Source organism: Nelumbo lutea, chromosome 8 (assembly GCF_056320005.1).
Source record: "Nelumbo lutea isolate HS-2025 chromosome 8, American lotus-T2T, whole genome shotgun sequence".
NCBI classification, from domain to species: Eukaryota; Viridiplantae; Streptophyta; class Magnoliopsida; order Proteales; family Nelumbonaceae; genus Nelumbo; species Nelumbo lutea.
In genome coordinates this window covers 5,023,118-5,036,965 of record NC_142691.1, presented here as the reverse complement: position 1 = coordinate 5,036,965, position 13,848 = coordinate 5,023,118, and the positions used below count along the sequence as shown (strand labels likewise).

The 13,848-nt window shown below is 37.6% G+C and overlaps 1 protein-coding gene across 2 annotated transcripts; it reads right to left on the bottom strand.

Annotated features, from left to right (window-relative positions):
* Window positions 1-4,915: 4,915 nt before the first annotated feature.
* Window positions 4,916-8,560, bottom strand: LOC148842316 (protein indeterminate-domain 11-like). Of its 2 annotated transcripts, XM_088958564.1 has the most exons (4): window positions 7,523-8,560; window positions 7,021-7,417; window positions 5,884-6,410; window positions 4,916-5,724 (listed from the first exon to the last, which is right to left on the bottom strand). In XM_088958564.1, exons 1-4 carry the CDS (start codon window positions 7,719-7,721, stop codon window positions 5,366-5,368), a joined length of 1,482 nt encoding a protein of 493 aa, XP_088814690.1. In that variant the 5' UTR covers window positions 7,722-8,560; the 3' UTR covers window positions 4,916-5,365. The 2 variants fall into 2 exon arrangements, with proteins under 2 accessions (XP_088814690.1, XP_088814689.1); XM_088958563.1 differs by having other exon boundaries at window positions 4,916-6,410; window positions 7,523-8,388.
* Between the last annotated feature and the right edge of the window lie 5,288 nt (window positions 8,561-13,848).

Sequence of the window (13,848 nt, the reverse complement as noted above, 5' to 3'; positions counted from 1 at the left end):
TACCTCACCAGAGACATCTCCTCTGTTGCAATCACATTTATCAATCAAATTTCCTGTAGAACTGCATAAAAATAGATCCCATTATCGAATTCACATGGGGGATATATAATAACTGTATAACCTCAATCTTAAGGGTTTCTGGGTTTGAGAATGGGCTACCCCCTACTGTCACTGTGTAGTCCATTTGCCTAGGAAAAGAGAAAAGAACCAGCCAATTAATTAATTAGATATAAAAAAAACCCATTTCTCCCATGACCCATCCTGGTTGTGAGAAGCTAACAGTAATATATTCAAAAAGCTCAAGTACATAAAATTTTCTTGGCCCCGTTGACACAATGTTCCACGTTTGTGGTGCCTAGAATTGGAAATTCTATATCGAGGGGTAAAAGTGAAAAAGGAAAACATCAGGATGTTGACCAAAGTAGAGACAACACTCTCTTTTATTATATGGTAATAATAGATTCTCTTCTTCTTTTTACTTTTCTCCCTTAACTTTTCTTTTCTTATGTGATCATACTTGCAATTTACTTGGATCATTAACAGAGAAAAATACAAAACATTATCATTGCCAAGTGAATCTGTTCAATGACAATGGTGGGTTCTGCAAATCGAAGGCTTCTCTAGAATTAATATATTATGAATGGGTGCTTGCCATGTTTCCGTATTAATTAAACCCAGAATGGATGAATGTCCGCTCAGTTAGTTGTGTGGTTCAGGCTAAGAGACTAAAGACTTTAACAGTGAGAGGCTGGCTAGGATATAGGGAAAGCAACTGCGTGGGCAACCATTAAAAGATGGGCGGAGAATATTGGGGGATATTGAACCTAAGCTACTGCCAGTGCTGAGATCAGTCCATCTTCCTTGGTGGGATCCAGGGGAAACAGCTGCATGTGCACTAGGATGTGGCATTGGCAAAGCCTTTTTTGTACACTAGTCTGGAATTTGCCTCATCTTGATTTCCGTGACAGTTTCTGCATTCTGTGTGTGTCTCGAGAGAGAGAGAGAGAGAGAGAGAGAGGCAGGCGTCAAGTCAAAGATGGGATAAAGGTAGAATTATTGTATCAATATATATGCAAGAAACTCGATTCTAAACATTCTTTAAGAAGACTACATGGGTCAACTGGTATTTGGCCTTTAAATTTACTCACACACATAACAACGAGAGAGAGAGAGAGAGAGAGGTCAGCATGCATCGTTTGTTTGTAATTCATCCACGAGACAAAAAGCAGAAAGAAAGCATAAAAGCTTAAAAGGACTGGTTGGGACGTTAGGTTTTGGGTTTGGGATGTGTGTATTTGCTGTCCAATCTCTCACCTTTGGGATTATCTGCCTCGACCAGTCGGCCTTGATCCTCAACCCTGTGTATGCTTTTGTATATATAACTGGAGCGTACAAGATAAGAAAAGAAGGGACACCAAAGTAAGGAAAGCAGGAAAAGTGAGAGAGACGAGCACTTTAGTATTTTTACAAAAAGGATTTACGTTTCTACTCTTGGTCTCTCTCTCATCACTCGCTAGCACAGACCTGGATGTTGACAACAGTAAGATTTTATATTGCTAGATAAAGTGAACACAAACAAAAGATCAAAGTAACGAGTTGAGGATTCAGAGTTCAGATACAGAGGAATCCCTTGTTTTGTTTCCAAGCAACAAAACAGAAAATTAACGAATAATATTGTCACTAGATGGCAGCAGCCTCCATTCAGGGCTCAACATCATTTGATCAAGACTGAGTTTAGAGATATATAGATGCAGCAGGTGTATGAGTGTATCAACCCGTTTGTCACCAAACTCGCAAGTCGCAAATAAAGGACAAAGATCGATAAAAGGAGATTAGATTAAAATTTGTGCAGCACCCAAACGATAAATAGGACAAACGTAACACTTGGTCCCTCCTCACTTTCTCAGGGAAGGGAAGTTGCACCTCAAACTCAAAATCAACTGACCACCTGAGAGTTGGGCAGCAAACATACATGCAGCATGCGCTTGTCTTGTTCAAGTATAGAGGGAGGGTTTCTACTTTCTAGTAAAAAACGAGTTACCCCATACTAGATAGAGTTGAGTTTTTCTCTGTCCCAGCGACTCAGTGAGTTATCAGTTAATCAGGGGGATATGGAGAAATACAAAAATAAGGCCAATGTGCTTGGCATGATCAAATTGTCTCCTAGCTAGCTAGACCTATCAATGGTCGGGTCTAACCAACGGAACCGAACCAACCAGAGCAGTCGAACCGATTGTATCAGTTCTGGTCTTTGGTTTGTGACTTGTTTTTGTGTCAATTAGGTCAATTGGGATCAGCTCTTAATTTTTATTCCAAACTGATTATATATATAGTTAGGTAGGATAAATTTTATAGGCATAAACAGTGTATAAGATAATTTTGGTTAAAAACACTTGTTTTATCAACATATGAAAAATTATATTATAAAAATGATCCAACCCTGTCCAGACCCAGACCCGCATGATCGAAACGCCAGTCAAATCAAATGAACAGTGTTTGTGATAGTACTCAGCTGAAATAATTAATGCCGGCCGGTCCCCTGAATTGTTAGAGTATTGCTTATTAATGCATCCAACGACTATATATATATATATATATATATAGATTTAATTCGATTATCAGATTACCTTCATTACTTTAGGTTAAAATTAAAACTAATTATTTTATATGACCAAACCAATCTTTTAATGTAATATAGATGCCTAATAAATTTTCTCTTCCTTTCTTTCATACGTCTCTCTCCGACATCAAATTCATTGGAATTTGGAAGGGAGAATATTTGATTTCATATTCTCTAGATACAAAAAAAAAAAAAAAAAAAAGCTTATATACAAAGTTCCATGCCAAAAAAGCCCATCTGCCCAAAACTTATTAATTCTTGGTCATTGGAATGTTCTCCTACCTAATTAATCTATTCACTTTTTATTTGCTAGACGAAGCAGATTAATATTAACCATAATAATAGAAACACCTTTGTCAATGGTGCTCTTGCACCGAACTTTGACTCAACAACCTAGCCTCCAAAGATTTAATAGCTGATGATCTTTCTAATGAGTCCAAACTCCAAACATTTGAAATTTATATTACCAAAACACAAAGACACACACACATTGGAAACTAGTTTGCTATATGAACTTAAAAGGGTATTAGGCTGAGTTTGGGAGTGCTTATTTGAAAAATAAATGCTTAAAAACAACTGTTTATTTTAACAAGTGCTCATGAGTGTTTAGTGAAAAATCATTTTTTTCAGACATGGGTAGTATAAATACTTTCAAAATGATGTTGTAGGCCAAGACAGGCCATAAAGGAAATAAACACTTAAAAAAATAGACCCAAATTCTCAGGGCTAAGTACTTAATTATTGGTGTGGTCCTGGCCCAAAATAAGTGCTTATTAGAATAATCGCTTATTTTTAAGCACTCCCAAATTTAGCCTTACTCTTATTTCTCATTTGCAAATCATCTTCGTGAGAGAGATTTTCTTAAACACTGCTTTTTGATAACAGCTGAAGATGCTGAACTGAAAAGCTTATTGCTTTGTCTTTTAGTAAATAAGTTTTTCTCCTTCTGGCTAAAACTGAAATTGGATATATCATTATACCCATGAAAATTTTATTATTTAATTATTTTAATAACTAAAAGACAAAGCAAAAAGTCTTTCAGTTCCACAACTTCAATTGTTCTCAAATGCCCCCTAAAGATTTAGTTTCTATGAAATTCATTAATCTTCTAAAGTAAAAAGGATAAATAAATTTTCTAGCAAATTTAAGTATCCTACTGGATCCTGTGATATTCTTAAGACTAATGCTATTTATTGAATCCAATGGTATGAAATATTAAAAACGGATATAGTTAATTTATTAAATCCTCTAATTCTTTTTTTTTCTTGTTATATGCTATAATAATATATAACAATAATGTGAATATGGAGAAGAACAAGGGTTTTAGTTATGGATGAACTAATACAAAGAAACAAGTAGGGATTATTCGACAATTACTTCCCAAATCCTTAAAATTAGCTTAACCCCCCACTTGAACTCTCTCGCGCTATTAAAAAAAAAAAACTTTAAGAGTTCAACTAGGGTACATTCATTAAAGTGGGCTTACTTTTCATTGGTTTATACCTTACAAAGTGTACTTTCATGTTTAACAAGATATACTTACCATTACATTCAACCAATCACTTTATTTAATGTACAGTGCAGGGGATGCACCATAAGTTTTGCCAAACTTAAAACTTTAAATTTCAAATATATTAGAGAAAAAACTGACAAATAAAAAAAAAAAGAAAGAAAAGAAACTAAAAGAAAGAATAGAACAAGAAGACAATAGAGGATTCATAGAGATGCATGTATGCAAAGCATGTTTGGGTCTGGGTTAGTTGTACTGATTTTGAGCCTGACTACCGCTACCTTACAAACATCTCAGTTATTGTCACATGTACAATGGATCAGGTCTCATGACTTTCATCTTCTCTGTCTTGCACTATTGCACATGCAGACACCATCCCATAGATTATGCTTATAGAGTTATATTATAGTCCCTTTAGAAAGAAAAAATGGACGGGTTTAACTGATAAGTAATTAAGCAGGCAGAAACCGACCCGAATTTACCATCTGGGATTACTCAATCCTGATATATCAAGTCAGAAAAGGGGAGGGTTCAATATGGGCGGGTTAGTCCGCTAAGAATCAAATGAATGAGGTGAGGAGAACAGTGATAATGGGGTAAATCCAATAGTCTGATGCGTAGCGCTTTAATTTTACCCGTCATATTTCCCTTTTTAAGTAAGCACTCGTAATGAAGTAAACAATCGGTAACATCTGATTGAAATGGATTTTGGACCACCTAGCTATCCAGATCCAAATTAGGTGGTCCACTAATTGTGTGAACCTGATTGCATGTCTGAACCAAGCTCAGAACAATCCACGATGATGTTTTCATTATTGGTGCTAATGTATATACAAGTGCAAAAGAAAAAAGAGTTATTAAGCATGACTAAGCTAAGTGACTGACGCTAGAAAGAAGGAAAATGCTAGCTAGAGACTCTTTGCAGGTTTCTTTCTTCTTCTTCTTCTTCGTTTTTTTCTTCTTATTACTAATATATAGAAGCCCAGATGAATTACAAAAGAAATATTAATCTCCTCGTACCGAGAAAATAGATAAAAAAAGATACAACTCAATGGCGATAGAAATACTAGGTCTATGAAAAGTAATTAACTAGCTAGCTCCCTTTGGGAGGACAGAAAAAGAGAGAAGAAGAAAATGACGGAAGAGCTAGGTAACTAACCTGTGGTATAATCGATCAACTAAAAAGATAAAAAATGGAGAGAAAAATATATATAAAAGAACAAAAACCTTGAAAGCTAACCTTGCCACGGTTTTTGATTCTGCTGAGACTGATCATATGGAGAAGAAGAACTCATGCAGTGATCAAGACCCGCCATGTTGAGAATATCTCTGTGAGAGAAAGCTCTAAGTCCCAAGAAATCTCTTGTCAAACCATCATTCCCACCCGCTCCACCTCCCCCACCACTGCCACCACCTTCATTTCTACTGAGGTGGTGGGTTGTTGACGTAGTCTTGGAGAGAGATTCATTGGGATTTCCATCTCTTTTCGAACTCAACATCCCAAAGGGGTCTTCATCAAAGGGAGGCCCATCAAACCCAGTTGCAGAAGAAAGAGAAGTCATCATGTCTTGAAGAAGAGAAGGACCTCCAGCTCCTGCAGTTGCAGATACGTGGTCAATAAGGCCAGAAACTACACCAGCTTTACTCCTAAAAGTAGCCAAGCCATGAACAAATCCACTTTCCATCTCTTCACGTGAAGACAAACAAAGACCATAACCAGTTGTAGTTGTAGGAACAGATGTAGCAGTGTTACCAGTAGTAGCAGGCATGTGAGTTTGGTGGGGTCTGAGCATTGTTGACGAGGAGGGTTTGCTCATTGTTGCACCCATCTGAGCTGCTTTTTGCAGTAATGCAGTTGCGGACATATGTGGGGATGCTGATGGATTGTAAGGCGGAAGGGAAGGAGTAGGATTAGGATTAAGGTTTTCATGATGTATTGAGGGTTGCGTCCGTGAGAATTCCTGGTCTATCCTCGTAGAGAAGAGTGATGAGGAGAAATCAATAGGCGGTGGACCTGGCCCAGCTCCTACTACGGATGAGCAAGCTAACCATGGCGGTGTATCCGACCTCAGATTGAAATGCTGCTGCTGCTGTTGCTGCTGTTCTCTTTTCAGGGATAGTGCTCGAAGATCATGGTTATTAATTAATTGGGGTTGTAGGTTTATGTGTGATGTTGAAGAGCCAGGTTGAGGGGCAAGAAGTGGGTTCGTTGTGATTGCTCTTGCACTCTCTTCTGCTAAAGCATCACAGAAGGCTCTGTGAGTGATGAAACTATCCCTCCTGCAACCAAAAAACAAACACAAAATACCAAAAGAGAAAGAACCGTCACAAATTGCTAATACAGTGCAAAGACAATCTATATATGTGTTTTGTTTTTCTTTTTCTGTTTCCATTTTCTTTTTTTTTCCCTCTCTCTCTCTCTCTCTCTCTCTCTCTCTCTCTCTCTCTCTCTCAGTGTACAGAAGACATAGCAGGTTTCATCGTTAAAGTATCTCTCTATTGCCATGCTTTTTCTTTCTATAGACTATAGCTACTACTCTCTTTCTCTCTCACACTCACAAAGGCACAAACGCACGCTCGCGTACACGCACAGAACTGAATAACTTTTTCTATTTTTTTGGTAGAACAGAATTATGGGTTGATATAGGTAACTTACTAAGCTTGAATCATCGATTTCATTCTTGAATTTGAATAATCGATTCCGTTCTCTATTATTCCTCTCTCTCTTCCTCTCTCTCTCTCTTTCTCTCTCTCTCTCTCTCTCTCTCTCTCTCTCTCGTATTGGATCGATCCTAACGAACAAAATTCAGGCATATATAGTTCTTATTGGAGTTATCGTTTTGATAATGATATATATGATCGGGGTTTGGTTTCATTTTATTCTTCTTACCTTGAGAAAAGGGTTCCACAGTCACATCTGTACTCTCTTGTGCCACAAGTCTTGGAGTGAGCTTTCCAATCTGATTGAACCGCGTAACGCTTTGAACACTTATCACATTTCCACTTCTTCTCTCCATGCTTTCTGCAAAAGTGCTTCTTGATCCCTGTGAGGTCTCCTAGAGCCCTTGATGGGTCGTGGTGCACACATGTAGGTTCTGGGCACACATATACTCTCTTCTTTACCTCTTTGCTTGTTCTTTGCTTAAGCTTCCATGGCAGATTATGCCCTCTCCTATGAAGCTGAAGGTTCTGGTCTCTCTGAAACCCTTTGCTACAAATCTCACAAACGAATCGATTTGTTGCCAAGAGAGCCTTAGGAGACAGAGCTATCACTTCTGCATCCGGGTCTGATCCCAAACCAAAGAAAAACAGCAGAAAGTACAACAAGAATATGATCAATAAGGAATTAATTGAAGATAATAAAACATGGAGTTTAGTTATTAAATTGGGACCTGGGTTGCCTGGAAGGTTTCTCTTTTTCTTCACGACTGGCGTTTGATTTGGTGAGGCAAACGACTGTTGAGGGTACATGGCGCCTGTTTCAGCTTTGTTGCCTGAGGAAACACTTGCTTCACCAGATGCAGATGTCAAATTAGACATGTTCTCCTGATCAGCAGCTGGGTGTTGCTGGATTATGAAGCCCTTCATCATCTTCTCCCTCGTATGTAATTCAAGGGTTTGGTGGGTAATGACTGCAACTCTATGGTTCCTTCATAAGCCACAGATCTTTCAACAGCTACTTAAAAGGTTTTCTTAGATCTAATGATAAAACCTAATTTTAGAAAAAAAAGGTAACCAGTAAAATGAGATAAAACCAGGAAGAGAGTTCACTTCAATCTTTCAAGTAGTCCACCCTGTGATACCTATACTTGTTCAGTTGCTTGGTAGTGGTTCCTAGTTTCTTTTGCTTCAAATGAAATGTAAGAGATAATTACTTCCTGCAAGGGGAAGAAGAAGAGGAGGAGGAGTTGGAGGACGAGAAAAGTTGGGGTGAAGGCAACTAAGTGGAACTGCACCAGACCATCAAGCATCTATCTTTTCTTCCATGTTTCAACAGCGACCTTGCTTTCTGATACCAGCAAAACATTCAACAAAAGCCAGAGAGACGGAAAAAAAAAAGGAAAAATGAAAAATGAAAAACGAGAGAGAGAGAGAGAGAGAGAGAGAGAGAGAGAGAGAGAGAGAGAGAGAGAGAGAGAGATGTGGATGAGAAGAGATATCCCTCTGTAATCCTCCAACCTTTCTAAAAACCATACCCCCCAAACCACAGCCCAAGCCAATAGGCATACACTGACGTCCCACTTTCTGTCTTTTCTTTTGTTCTCTTCCCAAACTTCAGAAAAATCTCTCTTTATTTTTATATCTTGCTTTTTGCAATATATTTTTTAATTCTTTTTTCTTTAATCACATCGCCTTTCCCTTCTCTTAAAAAGTAGAAAAAAAGCAATCAACTAAAAAAAGAGAGTATGATTTGCACAGAGAGACAAACTGGGGTGGTTTATCATGTCAATATATATATATATATATATATTTTTTATACTGTATGGGTGGTAGAGTTAAAAGCAATCCTTCTCAGCTTTCTGCATTTACACCAACATGATTGGTTCATTGATTGAACCCAGCAGACATGCTCATGAAAAACAGTTCTCTTTCAATCTCGTTCTTACAAGTCTTTTCTTTATTATCACAACATAACAACAATCAATCATCATAATCGTTGAAACTTGAAACCCACCACCTCACCCTGTTCAAACTTACCTTTACTTTTTTTTTTTTTTATGTACATATATATTTTTTTGCAGTATTTGTATATTTCTCTTCAGATTTTCAAGCGAGTCAAACCCGGGTTTAATTTGGACGATCTACTCTTAATGAGAGCATGGGTCAAATACATAATCTGCTGTTGTGGAGTATTCTCCAGCTTATGATTACAGCAAATAGAACAGGCAACGATTTGCCCCGAGTTGAACTCGTTTCCTAATTAATTGTAAGACCCAAATATTCATGGCTAACCCATATAATGATATAATAGATATATATAGAGAGAGAGAGACTGATCACCCCATGTCACTAATTAATTGTAAGACCCAAATATGATTAATTAGTGGTTTATCAAAAAAAAAAAAAGATTAATTAGTGAATAGGCAGGCAACTAGGTGTACAAGGTGCAGATTTAAAGCCCTAAATGTCGTCAAATTGTCAACGCTCTGCGCTTTTAATATTAGAACTACCGTTTTAATAGTTTCCGCGTGGTTCAATTGAATCTGCATTGCTTGCTCAACAATGGGCTCGTAATATAACAAACAGTACTCTTGCTTAAATTAATTAATAGAAGAATTACTGTAACATATATAATATAATAAACCTTATAAAACACACAGAATTACGAAAATATGAAATAAAAAAATAATAAATATAAAAGTGAGTTGGTATGGAGTTACACTGTCTTCCGGGTTCCATGTTTTCTAAGGCTTTGTGTTCCCCTCACGAAACAAAAAAGGAATAAAAAAGTAAAATAAATTATCAATTGTTTTTTGTCATTTTCTTGTTTTATTATTCTGTAATTTAATTTTCAAATGGGTTATAGGTTTACCAATATGCGCTCCCAGCTCATCACACCATATTTTGTGATTAATTCATTCTCTTTTCTTAAAATATATTATATATTATAAATTTATTCTAACAAAAGGTACCCCACGTGATATTCCTCTTTGTTCTCTTATATGGATTTTGATATATCCAATATTCCCACACCCTAATTTTACTAATTTCACTCTTATATATCTTTTCCTTTTTTTTTTTTTTTGTTTGGTTTGGTGTTGGGGGTCTTGCACTCTTGGGGGAGGGGGCAGTGTCAATTGTCATTTGATTGTGTTGAGATTCAGAAGTGAAAAATCCAGGGATGCCGGAGAGGAGATGAGAGCAAAATAGCAACTGGGGAATTGAAGGGACGAATCATTCTCGATATTGTGATAATTGTCCTCGATCTCTTCCTGTCAAATTTCAATTCTGGGCCAACGACGATATACCAGGATGCCTCCTTTAGTACAGAATGATTCAATTCGGACCATTGATTTTGGGTACACCAATCCTTACGTATTTTTTTTTGTATTGTAGGTCAGATTGCCACCTTGTCTCTATGGAGTTGAATTCAGGGAGTAGCATTCAGACGTTGTTCACTAGTAATACTTATTAAAACGTTTTGGATTCAAATTGAGGAAAAATAAGAGAAATAAGTGGTGAGATTTGAATGGGTGAATGGAGACATATGCTCTGTTATGGTATGGAAATGTTTTATATCGTGATGATTCTGGGTCTGGGCTATGGGGAAGCTTTACTCAATGAGACTGGCTTCATGCAGGAGTACTGTCCCCGATAGACAAGCCATCAGAATGGAATAATGAGATATGGGTCCCACAGCATATTTATTCTGATCTAACGTTTGGATACGGCACACCCCATCAATTTCCCACCAATCATGTGGGGTTTTTGGGTGGACATGTCAGCAGCAACGCGTGGCAAAGTAAGAGAAGAGAGAAAAAAAAGCTGTGAGTACACGGCAGTAGGAGCAAGTAAGGTCAAAGCAAAGCAGTTTATTACTAGACGCTGAGAGAGAGAGAGAGAAAGAGGTGAGATGGTGTGGTGGGGCCGGCGGAGGGAATACAATGCAATTGCCGCGAAAGAGGAAGAGAATAATCTGTTTGTCGTGTATGGGGCACTGGGAGTTCACGAGCAGGTATAGTGAAGACCACGTAGGTCCCACTCTAAATGATTGTGTGATCAGACACCCACACACACTAATTCAAATTCTCTAAAGAACCTTCCTGATCAACTTTTGCTTGGCCACGTGTATGGTAGAGATGGAATGGTTTAGGGGTCCATCAATGTATGTATGAAGCGTATGAAGCGTATGAAGCGTTACATCTGAGTGGGTACAGTAGATGGTTTGTTTGGCTACAGCCGAGAGAGAGAGAGAGAGAGAGAGAGAGAGCGGAGAAAGAGTTCGCCTTCCCGGCCTTTTCTTCTGTCGCCTTCCGATCTGCGAGTGCGACCCCACGAAAAGGACGACTGCAAGACGACTCTGTTTTCTTTTTTTTTTTTTTTTTTTCTTATAAAGAAAAGACGATTGTTTTTTTCCGACACGTACACGTGTTCTCTCATCATTGGTCAGAGTCAGAAATTCAGAACAGCCAGACATGCAGAATGCGTGAACCGTCACAGCTCTCTCTCTCTCTATCTGACGGAGTTCCTTGTCAGAAAGAGGCGCCAAAATTCCTTTTGACACCTGTTTTCAGCTCTTATGTGGACCCCAAACAACATTGACACGCATCGGAGAGAGAGAGTCAAAGCAAGCGTCGAGGGAGGAAATGTTGTGTGCCGTGAGATCAAACCGAGAAAAATGCTAGGCCGATGGGAAGGAGGAGGACGACCACCAAATTGGTGATTTGGGGGGCGGTGATACACATGGGCCCACTGCGGTGCCGTATGAGGGAAAGCTGCTAACTGGGGGCCCATAAGAAGAGATGCCGAACAGGCACAGCACCACAGCACCAACTCGACTTCGACCAACAAGTAACAACAGCCCAACACAACAGGTGATTCGCGCTCACCTCTGTCAATATTCATTATTCAAAGTCCGACTACAAACAAAAGTTGCAAGTTAGGGCCCATGGACCTTGCTTTTAAAATTTAAAATTTGGCCCAAATTTCTTAATTTCCTAGTATTTTGTTTCCGTAAGGCTGTGTTTAGAAACGATACAAATAGAGTATAAATTTCGGTTCAGGGTAAATTTGTACTTTAGTTCAATTTTGTTTATATTTAGAAACATTACATTTATGCATTGAAAAATGATAGATCAATGTATATTTACATTGATAATAAGATGTAAAAGTACATTAACAAAAAAAAAAAAGTAAATTTCCATTCAAGTGGACCTTTGATAAAAAAAAAGGCATATGCTTTATTAGAATTTGTGTTTGCACCCATTATAGTTAAAAGTCTGTTTAATAAGAAGATAAATCTGTCAGTACAAAATTAATCCAACTTTGCAATTTATATAGGCCATTTTATATTCTATATATTTGCATTCATACTTATTTGCATCGTTTCCAAACACAACCTAAGTTACATTTAGCTCTAATGTATTCCAACCAAAATTTCAAATTATTTTGAAATATTTTTAATAAAAATTCTATTTGAACTAACCAAACAAACTTTTAGTTTTTAATGTATTTTCGTGATTATTTATTTCAGATTTTTGAACATTTTAAATATTTTCCCATGTATTTTTTCATAGCAAAAAAAAAAAAGGTCCTTTTCGTTTCGTTTTAATAAAAAAAGACTAATAACCGAAGTTTTGGGTTCCGAAAACCTTGACTTGGACTTAAAGAGTATAGAATAGAATACAATCCCAGCTTGCCCCTTGATCTGATCAATACATGTTCTTTTTCTCAGCCGGCCGGCCCCTTTCTCTTCACGCTACGTGAAATATCATAATCATTAAGGTTGTGTTTGGATTGTGGGACAGAAGTAGAAAAGTGGCATGAATTTCACAATTGAATTCGATGGGATGATGGCAATGACTGACTTTTACTGGTCAGTCGTTCCATTTTCCATAGAATCAACCAAAAAATGCGGCTAAAAGTCTGCTGTCGTCCACGCTTTACTCCTTTGATCTTCCAAAAATTCTTTCTGCCTATGGTTTTCCAATTCCGCTGCAACTTAAATACAGCCTAAAAAACAAATAGGGGATTTCTCTACCAAGTGAGTGTTTACAGTAGCTAGCAGTAAGGGTGTCAATGGACTGGTTTTGGATTGGACCCCGTCCAGTCCAAAATCAATTTGGACAGATTGGATGAACCAACAAAATATATTGGATTGGACCAGTCTGGTCCAAAATATTTATTAGATTGGATTGGACCTGGTCCATTCATAATAAATTTATATTAGATTGGGTTGGATTAAGCTAATATCTGGTCCATTGATATATGACAAGAATATAGGTGTCAATGGACCAGGTTTGAGTTGAAACCAATTTAAATCAAAACAAATTTGAACAGATTGGATGGTCCAGACATTGAATTGGACCGATCCAAAATGGTCTAAAATATTCATTGGACTGGTCCATTTATAATGGACTCACATTGAACTGGATCTGATTGGACCAAATCCAGTCCAATTGACACCCCTATCTAGCAGCAATATGTACTGTTGTGAAGTTGTAAAGAAACATGGCTTAATAGCACAGGGAATCCAAAGTTCAGGCAGGCGAGGTACCCTCCATTTCGCCAAAGACAATAGTTTACTATTATAGCTTGGCGCCTGGCCGTTTAACATAGAAACTGATGAAAGACAAAGTTGAAGAAAAGTGCTTCTGCTTTTTAGCTCCTTTAATAGATTGTCATTGTCTGGCTAGGTATACATTGTCATTGACCCTTTTATATTAGTACAAGAATATAATATATGGGAGTGAGGGAGGAAAAAAGAAGCCCTAATAAGGTCTTCCATTTTCATGAAATGAAAAGAATATTATAAAACTGGCTCCAGTATATGTTGATGTACAGTGGATGATCAGATTTAACTAAATGGGTAGTCATAGCAGGTACAAAATCAACAGTTTCACTTCACTAAACATTTCTGGTATTTTTTCATTTCCACACCACTGATAAAGAATCGAAGTTTGCACTCTCTCTCTCTCTCTCTCTCTCGATTTAATCATTTAACTACTTCCAGTTAGGACAGGAAAACAAACCGTACCAGTAATTATCAGGGAACCCA

What these genes read in the sequence shown, in the direction of transcription:
- LOC148842316 (XM_088958563.1), bottom strand. Translation starts at nt 7,721, where the DNA reads ATGATGAAGGGCTTCATAATCCAGCAACACCCAGCTGCTGATCAGGAG. An exon ending in AAACCTTCCAGGCAACCCAG is followed by an intron (nt 7,418 to 7,522) that starts GTCCCAATTTAA and finishes GTTTGGGATCAG; the next exon opens with ACCCGGATGCAGAAGTGATA. An exon ending in TGTGGAACCCTTTTCTCAAG is followed by an intron (nt 6,411 to 7,020) that starts GTAAGAAGAATA and finishes TTTTGGTTGCAG; the next exon opens with GAGGGATAGTTTCATCACTC.